This window comes from Oryctolagus cuniculus, chromosome 3 (genome assembly GCF_964237555.1).
Source record: "Oryctolagus cuniculus chromosome 3, mOryCun1.1, whole genome shotgun sequence".
NCBI lineage: Eukaryota > Metazoa > Chordata > Mammalia > Lagomorpha > Leporidae > Oryctolagus > Oryctolagus cuniculus.
Window position 1 is genome coordinate 72,089,089 of NC_091434.1, and position 21,821 is coordinate 72,110,909.

At 40.3% G+C, this 21,821-nt stretch overlaps 1 protein-coding gene across 3 annotated transcripts in view; it reads left to right on the top strand.

Annotated features, from left to right (window-relative positions):
- Nucleotides 1–21,821, top strand: part of ABCB11 (ATP binding cassette subfamily B member 11) — a 110,455-nt gene that overhangs the window by 33,990 nt on the left and 54,644 nt on the right. For all 3 annotated transcript variants that reach the window (XM_008258414.4, XM_008258413.4, NM_001082083.1), the window contains 5 exon segments: nt 1,074–1,248; nt 9,667–9,780; nt 16,470–16,580; nt 19,679–19,804; nt 21,164–21,367. In XM_008258414.4, coding sequence (XP_008256636.2) covers nt 1,074–1,248; nt 9,667–9,780; nt 16,470–16,580; nt 19,679–19,804; nt 21,164–21,367 — 730 coding nt within the window.

Here is a 21,821-nt window from a genome sequence, read left to right on the forward strand (position 1 = left end):
TAAACATTTTAAAAATAATTTGCTTATTTAATTTATCTAATATTTATTAAGTGCTTACAATGTTCTACATACAGATTTTATAAAATAACCACCCACTGGATGGAAACTCTTATTTTATATATTATAGATCTAATGAGATGATAGCACTCTCAGTTTCTACCAAATTCACCAACTAATAGAATAGGGTCTATAATTTCTAATTTCTTCTTTTCTTTTTTCTCCCCTTTTAATTCTTTTGGTTTGTAGAGTGAAGCTACCTTACTTCTCATTTAAAAATTCAGTAGCATATTTTCTCTATCATGAAAGAGATTATCCTTTATTGTTAATAAAACAGGCAATGTGTTTTAAAAATGGTAATAGACATAGCATAGACTTTCAATTTGTGTCCTGTGAAATACTAAATTTCCCTGTGAATTTATTTTTTGAGATATAAGAAGGCAGATTCAGAATGGCTAAGCTGCCAGACAAGGCCCATCGTTCATAAATCATAGAGTTACTGAAACATACCTCATCCTCATGTTGAATTTGGATATGATTTCAGTTATCCATGTCCCCATGGCTGTGAACCTGACCAGAGAGGTGATCACCTAACATCTTTGCCACAGGGCAGATTTGTAGTATATGTAGTTGGTGCTAACATTATTTCCAAACTTGAAGAACAGGAAACACCGAAATAGTCTGACTTACAAAACTGCAGCCACTAAAATCTTTTCTGATAAAAAATACATCATGTGATTCAAGGAAACAATTCAAACACAAACTGTACTGGGTTCCTAATGTCCAAATATGCTTTTTTCCTGAAGGCAAAGCCTATGCTACTGCTCTTCATCCATGCAGCAGTCAACCATGAGGCTTTGATAAGTTTCACCCTTTTAACATGTTTCATTGCCCATTTCAAACAAACATCAAGTAGCTACACAGACATTACTGTAGATTTGTTTCCCTAAAGCTGTTCTGTATTGGGGGTGATTTTATAATCATCAAGTATAGTCATTGCATTGTGGCCTGTTTTGAACATTATAACTTGAGCTGCTGCTATTGCTGCCATGGGCTCAAACATTTTTTCTTTACAGGTATGAGAAAAATCTTGTATTTGCCCAACGATGGGGAATTAGAAAAGGTATAGTGATGGGCTTCTTTACTGGATACATGTGGTGTCTCATCTTTTTCTGTTATGCATTGGCCTTCTGGTATGGCTCCAAACTCGTCCTGGAAGAAGGAGAGTATTCGCCAGGAGCCCTTGTCCAGGTACTTTGCTCTTGTAACATTTCCAACTGTTGCTGTGGTTAGTTAGAGGACCTCAGAAGAGTTCAAGGATTAGACACATGGTCTAGTCCTTTAGTGATGAAGGAGGAAAACATCAATGATTTGATGGAGCCAGTCTGCAGAAATAAGCAATACTTATGCATTTTATATTAAAGAGATGCTGAACTTCTGAATTGACAATATCAGCAAATTGATTGCCACTGAACTGAAGATTTTATAACTGTAAAGTGATGATTTTTGTGACTGAGTTGGAAAGATGATATGTCATTAATATGGGAGGTCAGTGGTCTCTTAGCTAAAAATTAACTGCTCATATAATTGAGTTTAATAATTAAACATGACATATGCCCAGTAGATGTGTTTGTGTAACATAACGATTTATTAAGACCTAAGTCAAAAATATCCTCAACTGAACAGGTAATACAAAGCATACTTTAAGGTTCACTTGCACTGTGCTGTGCCACAGCTAATGTCATGAGTATTTTAACTTTCAGTGTCCTTTCAGTTATTCATTCACTAATAATTATTGAGCTTCAACTTTGTGCCAGACCCACACAGAATGCAGGGGTTTCAGTAGTGAGCAGAAGAATGCGATTTTTTTTTTTGCACTAATGGAATTCACAGTTTAATGGGGGAAGACAATCATTAAATAATCATGTAAATGCATAATGATAAATAGTAACATATGCCATGAATTAGAGTACAGGAATCTTGATGGTGAACAGCAGTAGGAGAGTGATTGGATGTGGCTGGGGTTAAGGATAGCTTTTCATCCTGCTTCTGTTGTAGGAAAACCAGTGACATGAGTCAAGGTTTGTGCCCTGGTGTCAATGACAATTTACAAGACTAGACAGAATGGTGAGAGTAGAAGTGAAGTTTTATATAAGTAAGAAGAAGAAAGCTTCTGAACAAATGGAAGGGCTGATAGAAAGACCAGGCTGCTAGGGTCTCACAGTCCAGGGGTATTTGTATGTCCTTACCACGGTATCGCCAAGGAACAAAGGCAGATGTTAGACAGTACTTACTGTGAAGGTGGGGACAGTCTTAATGGAGCCCTTTCCAGCTTGTTTTTGGCCAAACCTAGATTTTGTCATCGACACCTAGATCTTCATGGTTGATAAGTATTTGTTACAAGGGGCTTCTACTCTGTTCTGTGTAGTTGTGTGCATGCTGGGAAAGTGATGCAGTTTGTATGTGTTGGCGAGGAGCGGTGTGTGGGATGGTGTTAGTTTGGCCTGCTTTCAGTCCCAAGCTCCGTTACTTCCTCTCCCAAGGTCCTCTTCCTTCTTAGCTTAATGTCTCTGATACTGTAGCTGGGTTCAGTTAGTGCTTGAATTCTTTGCCGAGTGGCACCTTTCCAGTCAGGAAGGTAAAAAAAAAAAAAAAATGAAATTTTTGTTTCAGTTGGTCTTTCAGGGAAATGGAAAGTAGTTTTATGTGAGATTCTTAAGTAAAATATTTTGGTTCCAAATACTGGGTGGAACAGTAACAATTAGACAACAAGAAATGTCAAAGTACCAGAAAGGTACTAGCTGAAAGCTTACAATTCTAGATCTATTGCTGTAATATAACACATTTCTAAGGAAAATTAAATGGTGTATTGATTTGCACATAGAAACGATTGTCAGTGGTCAAACCACAATCATTCTAATCCATTTCATTAAAAACACAACAACACATTAAAACAACTTTTTAAATTCGGTTTGCTTTTCATCATGAACAGCTAGCATATTTTGTACTTGAAAAATATTAAATATGATTGCATGTTACAGTGTTGTGAACTTTAAAGATGTATAGTATGGAAAGCATTACTATTATCATATTTAGCCATATTCCTTACAACTTACAAGTAACTTTGCACTTTAAAAGCCAGTGGAAGTATTGCAGGTCTAATATCTAAATTAAGTCTCATGTCTTTATTAATTCAATTGCACCTAAGAATCTTTGAGAATTAGCAAGCTGGGGATAGCAATGGTTGGCATTAGCCCCAGCTGCTTTATCTGTTCACCCTGCAGAAAGATGTGCATTGAAAAAAGCCATCTTTCCCTTCATTTCATGCCTACAAAGAGAGGACAGAGAAATGAACAAATAACACTTCTGAGAGGAGAATGAATTGGTAAATTGAAAATTAAATAATACACAAACTCCAGTTGGAAACATTGAATAAAAAGCCTATTACCAACTCTCTAGCAAGAATCCAATTTTATGATTGTCATCTTTAAATTTCCTGCAAGTTAAGTTGTGGGCTGTTTTACTCTGCTTTTAAATTTATAAATATGTTTTATATCTTCTGTAAATAATTCATTCTTTCAACTGGCATTTCTTTTTTCACATATATATAGTTTTTTATTTACGTAGTTTTTCCCAAAGAAACCTTTTACTTAATGAGTACAAATTTCATAAATATAACTTTAGGAATATAGTGGTTCTTCTCCCCATACCCACTCTCCCACCCCCACTCCCATCCCACCTCCTCCCTCTCCCATTCCCAATCCCATTCTTCATTAAGATTCATTTTTATTTAACTTATACACAGAAGACCAACTCTCTACTAAGTAAAGATTTCAACGATGTTTACCCCCACGCACACAAAATATAAAAAGCTGTTTGAGAACAAGTTTTACAGTTAATTCTCATAGTACAACTCATTAAGGACAGAGGTCCTGCATGGGAAGTAAGTGCACAGTGACTCCTGTTGTTAATTTAACAATTAACACTCTTGGTGCTGGTGCTGGTGCTGGTGCTGGGACGTAGCAGGTAAAGCCACCGCCTGCAATGCCAGCATCCCATATGAGTGCCAGTTCGATTCCTGGCTGCACCACTTCTGATCCAGCTCTCTGCTAGGGCCTGGGAAAACAGTAGAAGATGGCTCAAGTCCTTGGGCCCCTGCACCCATGTGGGAGACCCAAAAGAGGCTCCTGGCTCCTGCTTGTGGATTGGCACAGCTCCAGCCATTGCAGCCATTTGGGGAGTGATCATCAGATGGAAGACCTCTCTCTCTACCTCTACCTCTACCTCCACCTCCACCTCCACCTCCATCTCCATCTCCACCCCCACACCCCCACCCCTACCTCTACCTCTACCTCTCTGTAACTCTGCCTTTCAAATAAATAAGTAAATCTTTACAAAAAAAAAAAAAACAATTAACACTCATATATGATGTCAGTGATCACCTGAGGCTGTTGAAATGAGCTGCCGAGGCTATGGAAGCCTTTTGAGTCCACAATCTGTTAGTATTTAGACAAGGCCATAAGCAAAGTGGAAGTTCTCTCCTCCCTTCAGAGAACTTTGATGGCCCCTTCTTTCCACTAGGGTTTCACTCACAGAGATCCTTCATGTAGGACATTTTTTTGCCAAAGTGTCTTGGCTTTCCATGTCTGAAATGCTCTCATGGGCTTTTCAGCCAGACCAAAATGCCTTAAGGGCTGATTCTGAGGCTAGAGTTCTGTTTAGAGTGTTTGCCATTCAATGAGTCTGCTATGTGGACTGCTTCCCATGTTGGAACATTCTCTCCTTTTTAATTCAATATATTGTTATTACCAGACACTTCATCTTATTTATATGATCCCTTTAACACTTAATCCTATCTTTATGACAAATTAAAAACTTAATATGATCACTTTAACATGTAATATGGAATTATTACCACCAAGCTTTATGGGATTTGGAATCCCCTGGCAAGTTTCTAGCTTTACTCTTAGAAGTAAGTCATAAGAATGTATGCAGAACTATACAGCTCCTCCCTCTCTTATTCCCATTCTTATTTTTTACTAGGATCTATCTATTTTCAATTGACTGGATATATCTTTGATTAATCTATATGATTAATTCTATATTAAGTAAAAAGATCAACCAATGGTATTAAGAAGAAAAAAACGCCGGCGCCGCGGCTCAATAGGCTAATCCTCCACCTGCGGTGCTGGCACATGGGGTTCTAGTCCCGGTTGGGGTGCCAGATTCTGTCCCGGTTGTCCCTCTTCCCATCCAGCTTTCTGCTAAAAAAATAAAAGAAGAAAAAAAAAAAAAAAACAAAAAACAAAAACTGTTCCTCGACAGTCAAGACAAGGGCTGTTCAAATCATTGCTTCTAAAAGTGTCAGTTTCACTTCTATGGATTTCCATTTAAGTACTCTGTTAGTTATCACAGATCAGGGAGAACATATGATGTTTGTCTTTTTGGGACTGGCTTATTTAACTAAGTATGATATTTTTCAACTGGCATTTCTTGCATACTTCCTGAGTTTAGACATTCTATGAGAAGCTCCTATGAGTTTCTATCATTTTAACTCTCCGTTACCAACCTCTTATCCCTAACCTTTCCTACCAACCTCTGCTTATATGCTTACACCTTAAGAAATGTTTCTTTGGGAAAAGAAGAGACATCTTTTAATGGTATATTTCTCTCTCTCTTTCTCACTCACTCTGAGGAGTTCTTGCCTCACTTATCACTATGAAGTCTTGAGTATTCATGAGCTGAGCTGAGTGTTTTAATCCACCAAATGGATAAACAGTTAGGTTAATCTAGTACATTTTGTGATGTACACCATAATTTCTGGCTCCATGGTAATTGAGCATGAATGGAAAGTGGTTCACACAAGTGACTGTAGTTAGTATCACTTGTACAGAGACAAAAACTGTACTTTAGTTTTTTTTTTAACTTTTATTTAATGAATATAAATTTCCAAAGTACGGCTTATGGATTACAATGGCTTCCCCCCCATAACGTCCCTCCCACCCGCAACCCTCCCCTTTCCCACTCTCTCTCCCTTTCCATTCACATGAGGATTCATTTTCAATTCTCTTTATATACAGAAGATCAGTTTAGCATACATTAAGTAAAGATTTCAGCAGTTTGCTCCCACACAGAAACATAAAGTGAAAAATAATAGATGATTTTTTAAATGATGATGAAATCAGATCAGACCTATTGTCATGTTTAATCCCAGTGAGAGTCAAGTTGGGAATTAATAATTTCTTCTTTTTTTTAATTTTTATTTATTTTTTTACAGAAGATCAGTTTAGTATACATTAAGTAAAGATTTCAACAGTTTGCACCCCCATAGAAACACAAAGTGAAATATACTGTTTGAGTACTCATTATAGCATTAAGTCTCAATGTACAGCCCATTAAGGACAGAGATCCTACATGAGGAGTAAGTGCACAGTGACTCCTGTTGTTGACTTTACAAATTGACACTCCTGTTTATGGCATCAGTAATCTCCCTATGCTCCAGTCATGAGTTTCCAAGGCTATGGAAGCCCCTTGAGTTCTCCGACTCTTATCTTGTTTAGACAAGGTCATAGTCAAAGTGGAGGTTCTCTCCTCCCTTCAGAGAAAGGTACCTCCTTCTTTGAAGACCTGTTCGTTCCACTGGGATCTCACTCACAGAGATCTTTCATTTAGGTGTTTTTTTTTTTTTTTTTTTTTTTTTTTTTTTTTTTTTTTTGCCAGAGTGTCTTGGCTTTCCATGCCTGAAATACTCTCATGGGCTTTTCAGCCAGATTGGAATGCCTTTAGGGCTGATTCTGAGGCCAGAGTGCTGTTTAGGACATCCGCCATTCTATGAGTCTGCTGAGTATCTCGCTTCCCATGTTGGATCACTCTCCCCTTTATTTATTCTATCGGTTAGTATTAGCAGGTACTAGACTTGTTTATGTGCTCCCTTTGACTCTTAGTCCTTTCATTATGATCAATTGTGAACTGAAATTGATCACTTGGACTAGTGAGATGGCATTGGTACATGCCACCTTGATGGGATTAAATTGGAGTCCCCTGGTATGTTTCTAACTCTACCATTTGGGGCAAGTCAGCTTGAGCATGTCCCAAATTGTACATTAGTTTTTTACGCAAAGATGATGGGGACCTGAATAGTGCAGACGGCAGCTGTCTGGTGGCCCTCTTAAGCTTTATGATTGACTAACAAAATAATAACAGTAATAGAAAGTAACATTCATACACTGCATACTAGAGGTTGGGCATTGAGATGTTTAATATAATTACCATATGTAATGATCACAACTTCATTTTCTAATTGGTGCCATTATACTACCACCTCAAAAAAATGAATAGAGGTTGAGAAACGTGCCAAGTGGCATTGAGTGGGATTTGAACTCAGGTCTCTCTGACTTCAAGACTCAAATTGTTAACTGCTATTTACCTGCCTCTGGATCTATCTTCCAAGGATCTGCAGAGCCCCTTTCTCCAGCACAGTATACTCACAGATAGGTTGTTCTGCAGCAGTCTCTCTTCCCATGTTCCTCCCACATGATTGTGCACTGGGCTAATGAGTGTTACCTTCAGGGTGAAAGATGCTGATCTATTTGCATATGTACTGAATATTGTGATGTGTTGGCCCATGCATCCATCCTGTCTCCTTTGCTTGTGCCCTAAGAACCTGGAGAGAGACATTTGCGTGATGCAATAGCTTGTAAAGTCAGGTTGAATGAGACTTTGTGCCAAAACCTCAATTTAGGCCTCTAGTAAGTCAGTATGGAATTCGGGCCAAGAGCCAGAAAACTGCAGTCCACAGGAAAAATGCAGCCCACTGCCTGTTTTATAAATAATGTTTGCTGTGACATGACCACAATCATTTATTTACATGTTACCTATGGCTGCTTTTTTACCTCATGGAAGAGGTGAGTAACTGCTTCACAGTCCCTAAGGCCCTAGAAGCCAAAATAAACTATTGGCTGTTTGGCCCTGTACAGAAAATGTCTGTCAGCCTCAGGCCTAGCACATGTGGAAGGCTCCTTTGCTGAGGTAGGTGTGGCCTTAAATCAATTTAGACCCTCAGAACTTTTCTGTCTGCTCCCCTCACCACCTCTGAAGCATGGGACCTTTCTTTGTGATCATCATCTTTGCTATTCTTTATGTGACTAGTGCTTTGCACACATAATGTATGTTATTTAATCCTCATAATAATCTTATGATGTGTATACTACCATTGTCTGTTTGTTTCAGGTAAAGAATCTGGGCCTTGAAAAAATTAAGTACCCAAGCCTGTGGAAGGAACTATGTGTTGTAATCGAGGAAAAGAACAAGAAGGACAGATGAAAAGAGAATATTCTTCTCCATTCTTAGCTAGGCAATTTAGGAAGAAGGCATGAGTGGGCTAGCGTACTACCTGCGTGGAATAGCACTGGCCCTGTTAATTATTCTGCTGTATGGAAATCAGAGTTTACTGGAGAGAGAGGGTGGTGGCTGGCAGACTCTGAGCCTCTCCATGGTCCAGCCACTCCAGACCCAAGAAGGAAACAGAGTGGAGAGACACTCATGGGTAATTTGTCTCCATGTGAGAAAACCAGTGGGAAGAGTCTGGCCCATTTTCTGGTGGAAACCACCAAAAGCTGGGATTAGTTGATTGCCTGACAAAGCCTACATTTGTGCAGGAGCCAACCTTAAGCTTGGCCATAGACTGCTGATGAAACATCCTCCCTGTGTCATCCTTCAGGCTGTGTGACAGAGCAGGGAGGACACCTGGGTTCCTTCTAGAAGCCAACTTGAGAAGTTGTCTCATTGCATTTTCCTCATAATTATAAACAGCCCTGATAGAAAAAGGAATGCTCTTTGGTAGAAATGTGTGGTTATGATCAGGGCACTTTCCCCCACGGGAATGAAATGGCTGTTAGTGAATCAAAGGACAGTATCTCCAGCTCTGCACAGGAACTTGTCCATTCTACCTATAAACTACCAACAGCAGATGAGCCTGGGAGCTATACAGAATGGCAGTCGAGAGCCTGGGTTCAAATTCCACTCTAGTACTCAGTGCAGGTTGTGCTCAAGTGAGCTAGGGAGCCTCCATGCATATCTCTTTTCTGTTCTGTTAAGGATTAAATTAAATAATACAGATAATGCATTCAGAAAACTGTGTTACTATTATTACTGTGGTTAGTAGTTGTGTACTAGTAGTATAGTAGTAATAGTGGCAGCAGTTATCCTAGTAACAGTAGTATAGCAATAGCAGATCAGTACTGTGTGTACCCACATTTTGGACAGGCAAACTGAACCTAAGTGACTTTATTATCTGAGTGATCCCTTAATTAGGAAATTACTATAAGGCTGATTATACAATGAATCAAATTATCACATCACTATTCTAAGCCACTTTGTCTATATGCTGTCTTGCTTAGACTCTTACTCATTTCAAATCAAAGTCTGCTTTGTAGAAAAATGATGTTCAGGAAAAGTAAGGTAAATAATAACCCAGAAGAATTGGACTTACATTATGCAACAAAAACTCCAGGTGTTGGCAAGAGGCAAAGAGCTGTTGAACTTCTAAATTTCTGCCAAAGAATATTTCTGAGAAACCTCTGAGTTCCCATGGATGGCCCGAATGTGGTGAGCTCTGTGGGCACATGAACAAAAACACAGGAAAACCATGTCTCTCCCTTTTCTTTTCAGATTTTCCTCAGTGTCATAATTGGAGCTCTAAATCTCGGCAATGCCTCTCCCTGTTTGGAAGCCTTTGCCGCGGGACGTGCAGCAGCCTCCAGCATCTTTGAGACCATAGACAGGGTATGCTCAAACCAAAAGTGAGGGTCACCAGTGGGGGAGGGGAGGGAATGAGTCCCTGAAGAATTTACCCTCAATGTGAAAAAAATATGAGAACCATATTAGTTCATTTGCCATTGACTGTAACAAAACACCAGAGGCAGGCTAACTTTATAAAGAAAAGCTGTTTATGTAGCTTACAGTGTTGGGGGCTGAAAGTCCTGACAGCATGGCATGAATTCTTGTGGGGCCTCCTGGCAGATAGCTGAGAACACAAGGGAGGAAGAATGACAGCTTGGAAGAGGAAGCTAGAGAAAGACTGGGAGGGGCCGGGCTCAAGTTTTATAACCACCTTCTCATGGGAGCTAACCAGAATCCCATGATGACTACCTCAATCCCTTCTGTAGGCAACACTGTGAATGACCTAGAGACAAGGCCCCAGCACTTTAAGGTCCACACCATCTCCTACCACTCTCACCCTAAGGACCAAACCCACAACACCCGAACCTATGCAGGTATCAGGGGGACAAACACTACCCAAACATTGCAAGGAGCAATTGCAGTGTTCTCGTGTCAGCAACACTGATTAAGAGCTCTCATAAGCTGAATCTGATTCTAAGAACTGGGAATCCAACAGTGCACTAGAACAAATAAGGTCCCTTCTCTCAAACCCAGACTGGCCAACTGGCAGTAAAGAAACAGGATAAGTTAATATCAGGTAGTGGTGAGTACAATGAAGGAAACAAAATAGGCCAAAGTGGTAGCATTTGGGGAGAGGGAAGGAGTTTGAGGAGGTGGTTTTTGATATGAGACTCAAAGACAGAAAGTCAGGCATGCAAGGGGAGACTTGGGAGGAGAGGAGTGATGCATGGGTTGTGAGAGCTAGGAGGGTATTATGGAAGAGCAACCCTCCAGATTGTGAAAGGTTTGGTGAATTCAGAAAGCTGAAGGAAGTCCATTGTGACTGAACAGTGTGAGAAAGGAAAGAGGCTGGAGAAGTGGGAAGGGGCCAATTTATGTAGGACTTTAGGACTGAGTTCACAAAATTGGATTGTCTTCTATGTGACAGAAAGTTTTATAACCTTGTAAGGAATCTTGGTAACAAGGCTAGGATCTTGCTGGTGAATCTCAAAGCACCCTGGGGACCAAGCCAGGGAATCAAAATAAGAGAACAGAAGGGAGAGATGGCAACATGTTCTTCTTTTCCCTTGGGAAAATTCCCAGGAGTGGGATGGCTGGGTCATATAGTAGGTCTATATTCAGATTTCTGAGTTATATCCATACTGTCTTCTGCAGTGGCCGTACCAGTTTACATTCCCACCAACTGTGGATTAGGGTAACTTTTCCACATCCTTGCCAGCATTTGTTGTTTGTTGATTTCTGTACTAAAGCCATTCTAATGGGAGTAAGGTGAAATTTCATTGTGGTTTTGATTTGCATTTCCCTGACAACTAGTGATTGAGAGTATTTTTTCATGTGTCTATTGGCCATTTGGATTTCCTCTTTTGAAAAATGCCTGTTTAGCTGGCACCGCGGCACAACAGGCTAATCCTCCGCCTAGCGGCGCCGGCATACCGGGTTCTAGTCCCAGTCGGGTGCCAGATTCTGTCCCGGTTGCCCCTCTTCCAGGCCAGCTCTTTGCTATGGCCCGGGAGTGCAGTGGAGAATGGCCCAAGTGCTTGGGCCCTGCACCCGCATGGGAGACCAGGAAAAGCACCCGGCTCATGGCTTCAGATCAGTGCAGTGCGCCGGCCGCAGTGCGCCGGCTGCGGCGGCCATTGGAGGGTGAACCAACCGCAAAGGAAGACCTTTTTCTCTGTCTCTCTGTCCACTCTGCCTGTCAAAAAAAAAAAAAAAAAAAAAAAAAAAAAAAAAAAAAAGAAAGAAAAATGCCTGTTTAAGTCCTTTGCCCATTTCTTGACTGGATTGTTTTTGTTGTTGTTGTTGTAGAATTTCTTGATCTCTATATATACTTCGGTTTTTAATCCTTTATCAGTTGCATAGTTCACAAATAATTATTCCCATTCTGTCAGTTGCCTCTTTACTTTGCTGAGGGTTTCTTTTGCAGTGCAGAAGCTTCTCAATTTGATTTAATCCCACTTGTCAATTTTGGCTTTGTTTACCTGTGCCTCTGAGATCTTTTTCAAGAACTCTTTGCCTATGCCAAGGTCTTGTAGGGTTTCCCAAATGTTCACTAATATTTGATGATATCAGGTCATAGATTTAGGTCTCTAATCCATTTTGAGTAGATTTTTATATAAGGTGTAAGCTAAGGGTCTTACTTCATACTTCCGCATGTGGAGATCCATTTTTCCCAGCACCATTTGTTGAAAAGACTATCCATGCTCCAAAGATTGATTTTAGCTCCTTTGTCAGTGGTTGTAGATGTGTGGTTGTAGATGTGTGAGTTGATATCTGGCATCTCTATTCTGTTCCATTGGTCTGTCCATCTGTTTTTTGTACCAATACCAGACTGTTTTGATTATAACTACCCTGTAATATGTCTTGAAATCTGGTATTGATGCCTCCAGGTTTGTTTGTGTTGTATAACATTGTTTTAGCTATTCAGGGTCTCTCTTGTGTTTCCATATAAATTTCAGTATCATTTTTTTCTATATCTGAGAAGAATGTTCTTGGTATTTTGATTAGAATTGCATTGAATATGTGTTATGAACATTTTGATTCTTCCAATCCATGAACATGGGAGATATTTCCATTTTTTGTGTGTTTTCTTCTATTTCTTTCTTTAATGTTTTATAATTCTCATCATAGAGATCTTTGACAACCTTGGTTAAATTTATTCCAAGGTATTTGATTTTTTTGGTAGCTATTGTGAATGGAATTGATCTTAGAAGTTCTTTCTCAGCTATAACATTGTCTATGTATACAAAGACTATTGATTTTTATATGTTGGTTTTATATCCTGCCACTTCACCAAATTCTTCTGTGACTTCCAATCATCTCTTAGTGGAGTCTTTTGACTCCCCTATAAAAAAGAATGCCATCTGCAAATAGGCAGTTTGACTTCCTCCTTCCCAATTTTTGTCCCTTTGATTTCCTCTTTTTTTTTTTTCCCCCTAATGTCTCTGTCTAAAACTTCCAGGACTATATTGAATATCAGTGGTGAGAATGGGCATCCTAGACTGGTTCTGGATCTCAGTGGGAATGCTTCCAACTTTCCCCATTCAATAGGACACTGGGCCGGTGCCGCAGCTCAATGGGATAATCTTCCACCTAGCGGCACCGGCACACCGGGTTCTAGTCCCGGTCGGGGCGCTGGATTCTGTCCCGGTTGCCCCTCTTCCAGGCCAGCTCTCTGCTGTGGCCCAGGAAGGCAGTGGAGGATGGCCCAAGTGCTTGGGCCCTACACCCCATGGGAGACCAGGAGAAGTACCTGGCTCCTGCCTTCGGATCAGCGCGGTATGCCGGCCACAGCACACCAGCCGTGGCAGCCATTGGAGGGTGAACCAACGGCAAAAGGAAGACCTTTCTCTCTGTCTCTCTCTCTCACTATCCACTCTGCCTGTCCAAAAAAAAAAAAAAAAAAAAGTAAAAAAAAAAAATAGGACACTGGCTGTGGGTTTGTCATAAATTGCCTTGATTGTATTGAGGAACGTTCCTTCTATATCCAATTTGCTTAAAGTTTTCATCATGAAAGGGTGTCATATTTTATCAAATTCTTTCTCTCTATCTATTAAGATAATTGTATGGGTTTTCTTCTTCCATTTGTTAATATAATGTAACACACTGCTTGATTTGCAAAAGTTGAATTCTGCAAAGCAGGGATAAATCCCACTTGGTTCAGGTGAATGATCTTTCTGATGTGTTGTTGGATTCAATTAGCTAATATTTTTTGAGGATTTTTGCATCTATGTTCATCAGGGATATTGGTCTATAGCTCACTTTCTCTGTTGTATCTTTTTCAGGTTTAGGAATTAAGATTATGCTGGCTTCATAGAAGGAGTTTGGGAAGATTTCCTCCCTTTCAATTGTTTTATGTATCTGAGAAGAATTAGAATTGATTTTTCTTTAAATTTTTTCTCTTAAGACTTGAAATAGATCTTGCCATTCTCTCCTAGTCTGTAGGATTTCTGATGAGAAGTCAGCTGTGAGTCTAATTGGAGATCCTGTGAAAATAATCTGGCATTTCTCTCATGTGCATTTTAGAATCTTTTCTCTAGGTTTTACTATGGAGAGTTTGACTACAGTGTGTCATGGTGAAGATCTTTTTTGGTCATATCTATTAGGAGTTCCATGTGCTTCCCGTACTTGGACGTCCCTTTCTTTTTCCAGATTAAGGATATTTTCTGTAATTATTTCACTAAAAAGGCCTTCTAATCCATTCTCTTTTTCCACACCTTCAGGAACTCTAAGATCCATATCTTGGGTCGTTTGCAAGTATCACATAAATCTCTGACACTGTTGGTTTTTTTTTTTTGGTCTGACTGAAATTTCCAGAGATTTGCTTCTAACTTGGATATTCTTTCTACTGCCTTATCAAGTCTGCTGTTAAGGTTTTCCACCATATTTTTTATTTGTTCTGTTGAATTCTTCATTTGCAATATTTTGGTTTAATTTCTCTTTAAAATAGTCCCGGTCGGGGCGCCGGATTCTGTCCCGGTTGCCCCTCTCCCAGGCCAGCTCTCTGCTGTGGCCCGGGAAGGCAGTGGAGGATGGCCCAAGTGCTTGGGCCCTGCACCCCATGGGAGACTAGGAGAAGCACCTTGCTCCTGCCTTCGGATCAGCGCGGTACGCCGGCTGCGGTGGCCATTGGAGGGTGAACCAATGGCAAAGGAAGACCTGTCTCTCTGTCCCTCTCACTGCCCATTCTGCCTGTTGAAATCTCAATTTAATGGGAAAAATTCCATTCATGTCATGTATGGATTTCTTTAGTTCATGAATTTGCTTCTGATTACTTTTAAGTAATCCTATGGTCAATTTTTTAAATTCCATTTCTGGCATTTCATTAATCTGTTCATCTTCACATTCTAGTTTGAAGTGTTGTATTCTCTTTGGGGTGTGATGTTGTGTTCCTTATTTTTGTTTCTTGAATTGCTACATTAATTATTCAGCATTTTTAGTGATACTTCTTGGTTTTCTTTATTTTAAAGATTTGTTTCATTTATTTGAAAGACAGAGTTACACTCAGAGGTAGAGCTAGACAGAGAGGTTTTCCATCCGCTGGTTCATTCTCCAAATGGCCGCAATGGATGGAGCTGAGCTGATCTGAAGCCAGGAGCCTGACACTTCTTTTGGGTCTCCCATGTGGCTGCAGGGGCCCAAGCACTTGGACCATTGTCTGCTGCTTTTCCAGGTGCATTAGCAGGGAGCTGGTTCAGAAATGGAGCAGCCGGGATTCAAACTGGCGCCCATATGGGATGCCTGCCCTGCAGGCCAGGGCTTTAACCTACTGCACCATAGCACTGGCCCAGAGGGTTTTTTCCCCCCGCTATGATAGCTTTTATCTTTGAACTATACCTCTGTGGCTTAATGGAGTGTCTACTCTTTCAGTGAATACCCGAAGGTGTGTGCTGGGTATGGTTAGGGAGCTCTGTTCAGTGCTCTAGGGTGTCCAAGGTGATACCCAAGTTGGACATGGTAAATTTCCTGTTTTTTTTTTTTTTTTTTTTTTTTTTTTTTTATCAGACGAGAGATTTGTTCAGCTGTGTTGGTGTAGTCTCACACTCACCTCCTCTCCTCAAAAGAGACCAATGCCTGGGTGCTAATCCCAGTGGGTATAATATTCGTCCACGCTGCCACAAGAACTACACAAAGGATCCCCACAGTCCTTGGTGTGACACAGATCCTTCAGCAATGACCCTCACCAAGGAATCATGGAGCCCCAGGCATGTGGAGCTGCCCACAGTGACTTCCCAAAGACCCAGCCATACCCTGTACCCTCTCATGCAGCCACAGTGTTTTCACAGTCCCAGCACACAAGACTCCCAGTCACGAACTCCCAGTCTCCTGTCAGTTCTCCCAGCCAAACTCAGGAATTTCCTCTCAGCTGGTTGCTGAGTGCATGAACATGCGCTGGCACAGCTATTTTGTATGTCCAAAATAGCACCTGCCCTCTCTAAGCTAGTTACAGTACACCTTTGCTGGGTGATCAGGGAAAGAGAACATGCCCCTCCTTTTTTTCCCTCTGGTTTGGCAGGTACACTGTCCCCCACAGGGCTCCAAGCCAGACTCCTGCCAGGCTTTTAGCACAGCTTTTTTGCCAATGGCTTGGGCTGCTGCATTCTGGTCTCACCTCACTCCAAAGCTGGTGCTGAGGCTGTCAGCTGCTGGGGTCCTGAGTTGTGTGCTACCTATCCTCCATGTAGGTCCTCAGTGTCCCTTTGCTTGAAGATGCCTTTGCCATTTTCTCCCTAACTCTTCCCTAAAATTGCACTCTCTCCACTTTTTTTTAACTCTCTTCCCCTAGACTAGAGCAGTAAGCTCCCTCCCTATTCTGCCATCTTGAAAACTTTTCATCTCTATTAATTTTTCATAAATAGTATTATTCATAATATATAGTAATACAGTACTGTCTCGATAAGTAGTAATTATTTCACTTTAATTAGTGAATATTTAATGTGGAGGCAACTTACCTTTAACATATCTCTGAAGTGTTTCACCTGGTTTTTGTATGTTACATGAGTAAATCTGAGCTAAGATGGACAGTAAATGCATGTATACCTGTTGCTATATCCCTTTTCTGTTCGTTCCAGAAACCCATCATTGATTGCATGTCAGAAGATGGTTACAAGCTGGAGAGAATCAAGGGTGAAATCGAATTCCATAATGTGACCTTCCACTACCCTTCCAGACCAGAAGTGAAGGTGAGTTCCAGTCTGCCCTCCCAGGAACAGTGGACATGTTTTGTAGGGGAGGGCACGGTAGTCATTTCCTGAGCCACAGATGGCTCACCTGCCTCTGTTTCCTGGAGAGGGAACAGCAGCCTGTTTCTCTAGCAGTTTTTGAGCTATCTCAGGGGACTCCACACTCCTTTATCATACCCATCCTGTGCAAATCCTTCTGGTTGGCACGTAGTCTAGCAGCTCATTCAGACTGAGTCACCTGTAGGGTGCTCTGTTGAAATGAGTGACAGGGCCTGTCATTGTAGCACTTGCCAAATGAACTGCAAGGCATCCAAAACAATCAAGAAGCACAGCTTCATCGCCACCTCCTTAGAGACTGCAGGAGGTGAGCACACTGAGCAGGTAGAGCAGGAAGCAGCAAAGGAGGACTACTGTCTGTCTATTTTCATCTATAAGTTTACCAAGGTCGTTGACTCAGTACTTACAGGAAGGTAGCCTTATAATATTACGTACATGTGTCTTGTATTAGATGACTGTACATGATTATGGGAATGTACTGTTTTCTTGTGTCTACAAAACAAGTATCTTTAAAGAAAATTTGCTGTATAGGAAATTATGCTCTACTCCCCACAAATGGCTTTGAAATGAGATTTATTCTTCATTTTAAACAGAAGATCTCCAGCCACCTTTTATTAATAACATTTCTGCTGTTCCTACAGAACTGAATCTCATCAGTGCATTTAATGTTGATACTACACACCTACAATATAGGGCACACACACACACACATAGAGATGAGAGAAAGAGGTAAATATTAGATGTGAATTTCTTCAAAAAGTTCAGAGAAAATATGTTATGAAAATATTACAAATGGTTTTCAAAACCTTCATACCAAAATATACGTATTTTAATCCATCTTTCTTTTATTTTTCTCTTTAATTTGAGAGGCAGGCAGAGAGAGAGAGAGAGAGCCAGAGAAAGAGCTTTCATTTACTACTTCATTTCCCTAAATGCCCATAACAGCCAGGTCTGGGCCAGTGACAAAGCAGGGAGTCAGGACCTCAATCCAGGTCCCCCACATGGGTGATAGGAACCCAATTCCTTGAGCCATCACTATTGCTTCCAGGGCACTGCATTAGCAGGAAGCTGGAGTCAGGAGCCAGAGTCAGGGACTAAACCTATGTACTCCAATATGAGACACCGGTATGGGCAACACAGTAGCTACCTTAACTACTAGGCTGAATGTCCACCCTGAAATTCCATCTCTTTCACAAACTTTTTGGAGTACTTTTAGATGTGTATGTGCTAGATATATATATGTTATAATATTTATAATATATGTAGATATTAATATATAGAATATATTACCTAGAGACATACATTGATGTTACATAAATATACATAAATGTACATCTCTGAGTATGTATTACAAGTATATAAATGTTTACCCATTTAACCAACACATATAAATATATAAAACACAGCAAATATGTGAGTTTATATTCTGATTAGATATTTGAAGTATTTTTATTATTGTATAATATATATATACCTCAACATCAAATGTCATAATGTATGCAAAAATCCATTGTACAATATAAATCACAAGGCATTCCTCACTCATTTAGTAAATATTTATGAATGGATCTCTCAAACTGTATAGTAGCTATTCACAGTCAGCTCACTACAGTTGCTCAACAAATACTGGTTAAACTAAAACACATTTAAATCATTTCTGTTCTGTCTTCTATTACTAGCACCAATCATTTATTTAATAACACTTCCTTACTTAGATCCATAAATAGTCTTCATTCATACTGTGAGTATGTATTTCGCCCTACTGGGCACCACATTGTACTTTGACATTAATGTTAAAAAACAAAAGCACTAAATGCCTGCCTTCCCTGGGGAGCTTACCATCTAATGCAAGCCAGTAAGTGGAAATGCATTTGTAAACTGACTGTCTAGTGTGAAACGAAACATGAGATTTTGTCACACAGAGGACCCCAAATCACCTTCATATAATCAGTACGAAAGTCCCCTCTAACTGGTGGAAATATCTGGCAGATATGAGGGAGCTGTGTATTTTTCCCTCTCAATACCTACCAGAATTTAGTCCACAGTCCCTACCTTTAAAAAAATAATTACTTTTTTTAATAGGCACAGCACATAGATATTGTACATATTTATGGATACCATGTGATATTTTGATACATGTATACATTATGTAATGCTCAAGTCAGGGTAAGTTTATCTTACTCCTCAAACATCATTTCTCTGGGTAAAAACATTCAAAATCCTTTCTTTTTGCTTTAAAACATTGTTAATTTATTATTTATTTCTCTTGTTTGAGAAGCAAAGATGGAAAGAGAGAGCTCTCATCTGCTTGTTCACTTCCCAAATGCCCTCAAAAGACTGGACTATGCTGGACCAAAACTGGAAGCTGGGACCTCTTTCTAGGTCTCCCTATATTTATTTGAAAGGCAGAGCCACAGAGAGTGAAAGAGAGAGACAGAAGAGAGAGAGACCCTTTATCCGCTGGTTCATTCTCCAAATGGTTGGGACTGGGCCAGGCTAGAGCCAGGAGTCTCCCAAGTGCAGGCGCCCAAGTATTTGGGCTATCCTCTGCTGCCCTCCAGATGCATTATCAGGGAGCTGGATCGGAATTGGAGCAGCCAGGACTCAAACTGGTGCCCATATGAGATGCCAGTGCCACAGGTAGCGGATTTACCTACTACGCCACAGCGCAGCCCCTAAGTTAGAATATTTGTAACTTAATGGTTTTTTTCTTTAATTAATTGGGATAGTTTCCTTGGGGTAACCTGATATGTTCACAGTTTTAAATTAGACTTTGGAACATAATTTTAAAAATTAACAAGGCTTACGTTTTATTTTCAGCCAAAGCTAGTAGGTAATAAATACAGATTTCTAAAACCTGTCTCCGAGGCCCTGTTTCCTTTTGCAAGTGATTTTATGGGTATTGATGGATACTGCTTTGGGGCCATCGGTCAACACACATGTACACAGGGTGTCCTCACCTGGTGCTCTAGCTTGTAGCTTCATTACTTGATTTAGTACACCGTGGCAATCTGAATTCTATTGTTTTCTTTCTTCTCCAGATTTTAAATAACCTCAGCATGGTCATTAAACCAGGGGAAATGACAGCTCTGGTAGGCCCCAGTGGTGCTGGAAAGAGCACAGCATTGCAGCTCATTCAACGATTCTATGACCCCACTGAAGGCATGGTGTGTATCTTCCAGGAACTTCTCAATAAATGGGGATAGAAGAGAGTAAATGATGGTACTTGTCAAATGGAAAGGCCTGTCATACTCTGACATTGTCCTAGCACAGGCATTGACTTAATGATTTTTGGCTGAATTGACATGACAAACTTCCTGCATGGTGATGGTGCTCAGTGAATAAGTAGCCCGTCCTGGGTGCTGGGTACTATAACTGTACAGTGGTAACTGTGGGAATTGCTGCCTCTTCGGTGAAGTCTCTGTTCCACTTCTTTTTGTGTATATAAGAAAATCATTATTATTTCCTAAAGTTTTGAAAATTCTAAGTATAGAAAAGCTAATATGGCTAGAAGTTAACAGAGAGTAGCCCTTGATGACTGCTTTGAGAAGTTCAGTTTTTAAACATTTTTATGTAATTGCACAATTTAGTATCTTTTTCTGTGAGTTTATTTTACTATATAGACTGAAGCTAAGAAAATAAATATTAATAATTATCATTTACTCATCACATCTTATATATCACATACTTTATAAAAAATTTCCTATTTTTACAATGACCTCCCAAAGAGGTCATTACAATGAGGAAGAGGAGAAAGATTGGGACTTGCCCAGGTCATTCAGTGAGGAAGTAATCAAGCCACAATTTGAACTCAGGTGTGTTAGATGCCAAAGCCCATACCCTTTCAGCCTATCACAATGTCATGTTTATCAAAATCTCCTTGATACCTTCAGATGGACTCATTTGACTTTGTTAAATGGCTTCAGTGCACTGGGCTCTCTGTAGTGCGCGTAATGTTACACTGATGTTGATGTGGCAGACACAACAGAATTTTCCTTGTTCACAGACACTGCATTCTTGGTTGGGTATTCCTTACCATGTACCACCGTATCTTGATGTATGATGTTTACGTTTTTGCTAATAGTCATTTTTATTTCCTCCCACTTATAAATTCAATTTCTTTTGAAAGCAGTGTTATTTGAGTAATCTGGCCAGAAAGTAAGATTTACCACAAAAAGTGTAATATGCAAGATAGGCAACATTACTTATTTCCATTTATTTTGAAGTCCCTTTTTGGTCACAAATCAAAAGGTAAAATATGACTCTACTGTTTATTGAAGAATGAAAAACTTGTCCATTCCTAGGCTAAACAGTGTTAAATTAAGTAACTTTCACATAAATCTGTGTTTCCATCCTAAATTGTCCCCCAATCAACTAGTGCTTGATTTCAGTTGTCCATAGACAAACTGCATTTTAAGAAGAATTGTTTTTGTGAGTCTTGTTCCCCACCGGTCAAGTACAATACAACATTATCATTCAGCGCCCTGAAGCTTACAAGAGATGAGACACTGTGCTCTGCTCTCTAGGTGACTCTGGATGGCCATGACATCCGCTCTCTCAATATCCAGTGGCTTAGAGATCAGATTGGGATAGTTGAGCAAGAGCCAGTTCTGTTCTCCACCACCATAGCAGAAAACATTCGTTATGGCAGAGAAGATGCTACAATGGAAGATATAATCCAAGCTGCCAAAGAGGCCAATGCCTACAACTTCATCATGGACCTGCCACAGGTACCCCAGCCTTATATTCTAAGAGAAACAAGAGGGTGAAAGAAAAAAGACATGTAATAATACCCATTTTTCATTTGAATACTGAATCATTTTAAATGATTAATTATTAATGCTATGTTTCAGGAGAGACAGAGAAAGAGAGAGAGGTCTTTGATCTGCTGGTTCACTCCCCAATTGGATGCAATGATCGGAGCTTAGCCGATCCAAAGCCAGGGGCTAGGAGCCTCCTTTGGTTCCCCCATGTGGGTGCAGGGTCCTAAGGAGCCGGGCCACCCTCCACTGCTTTCCCAGGCTATAGCAAAGAGCTGGATTGGAAATGGAGCAGCTGGGACTCAAATGGGCACCCACATGGGATGCTGGCACTGCAGGCAGTGGCTTCATCCACTTTGCCACAGCACCAGCCCCAGTATATGCTTTCAACCCTTAAGATGGATTTTTAAGATCCTGGTCAATT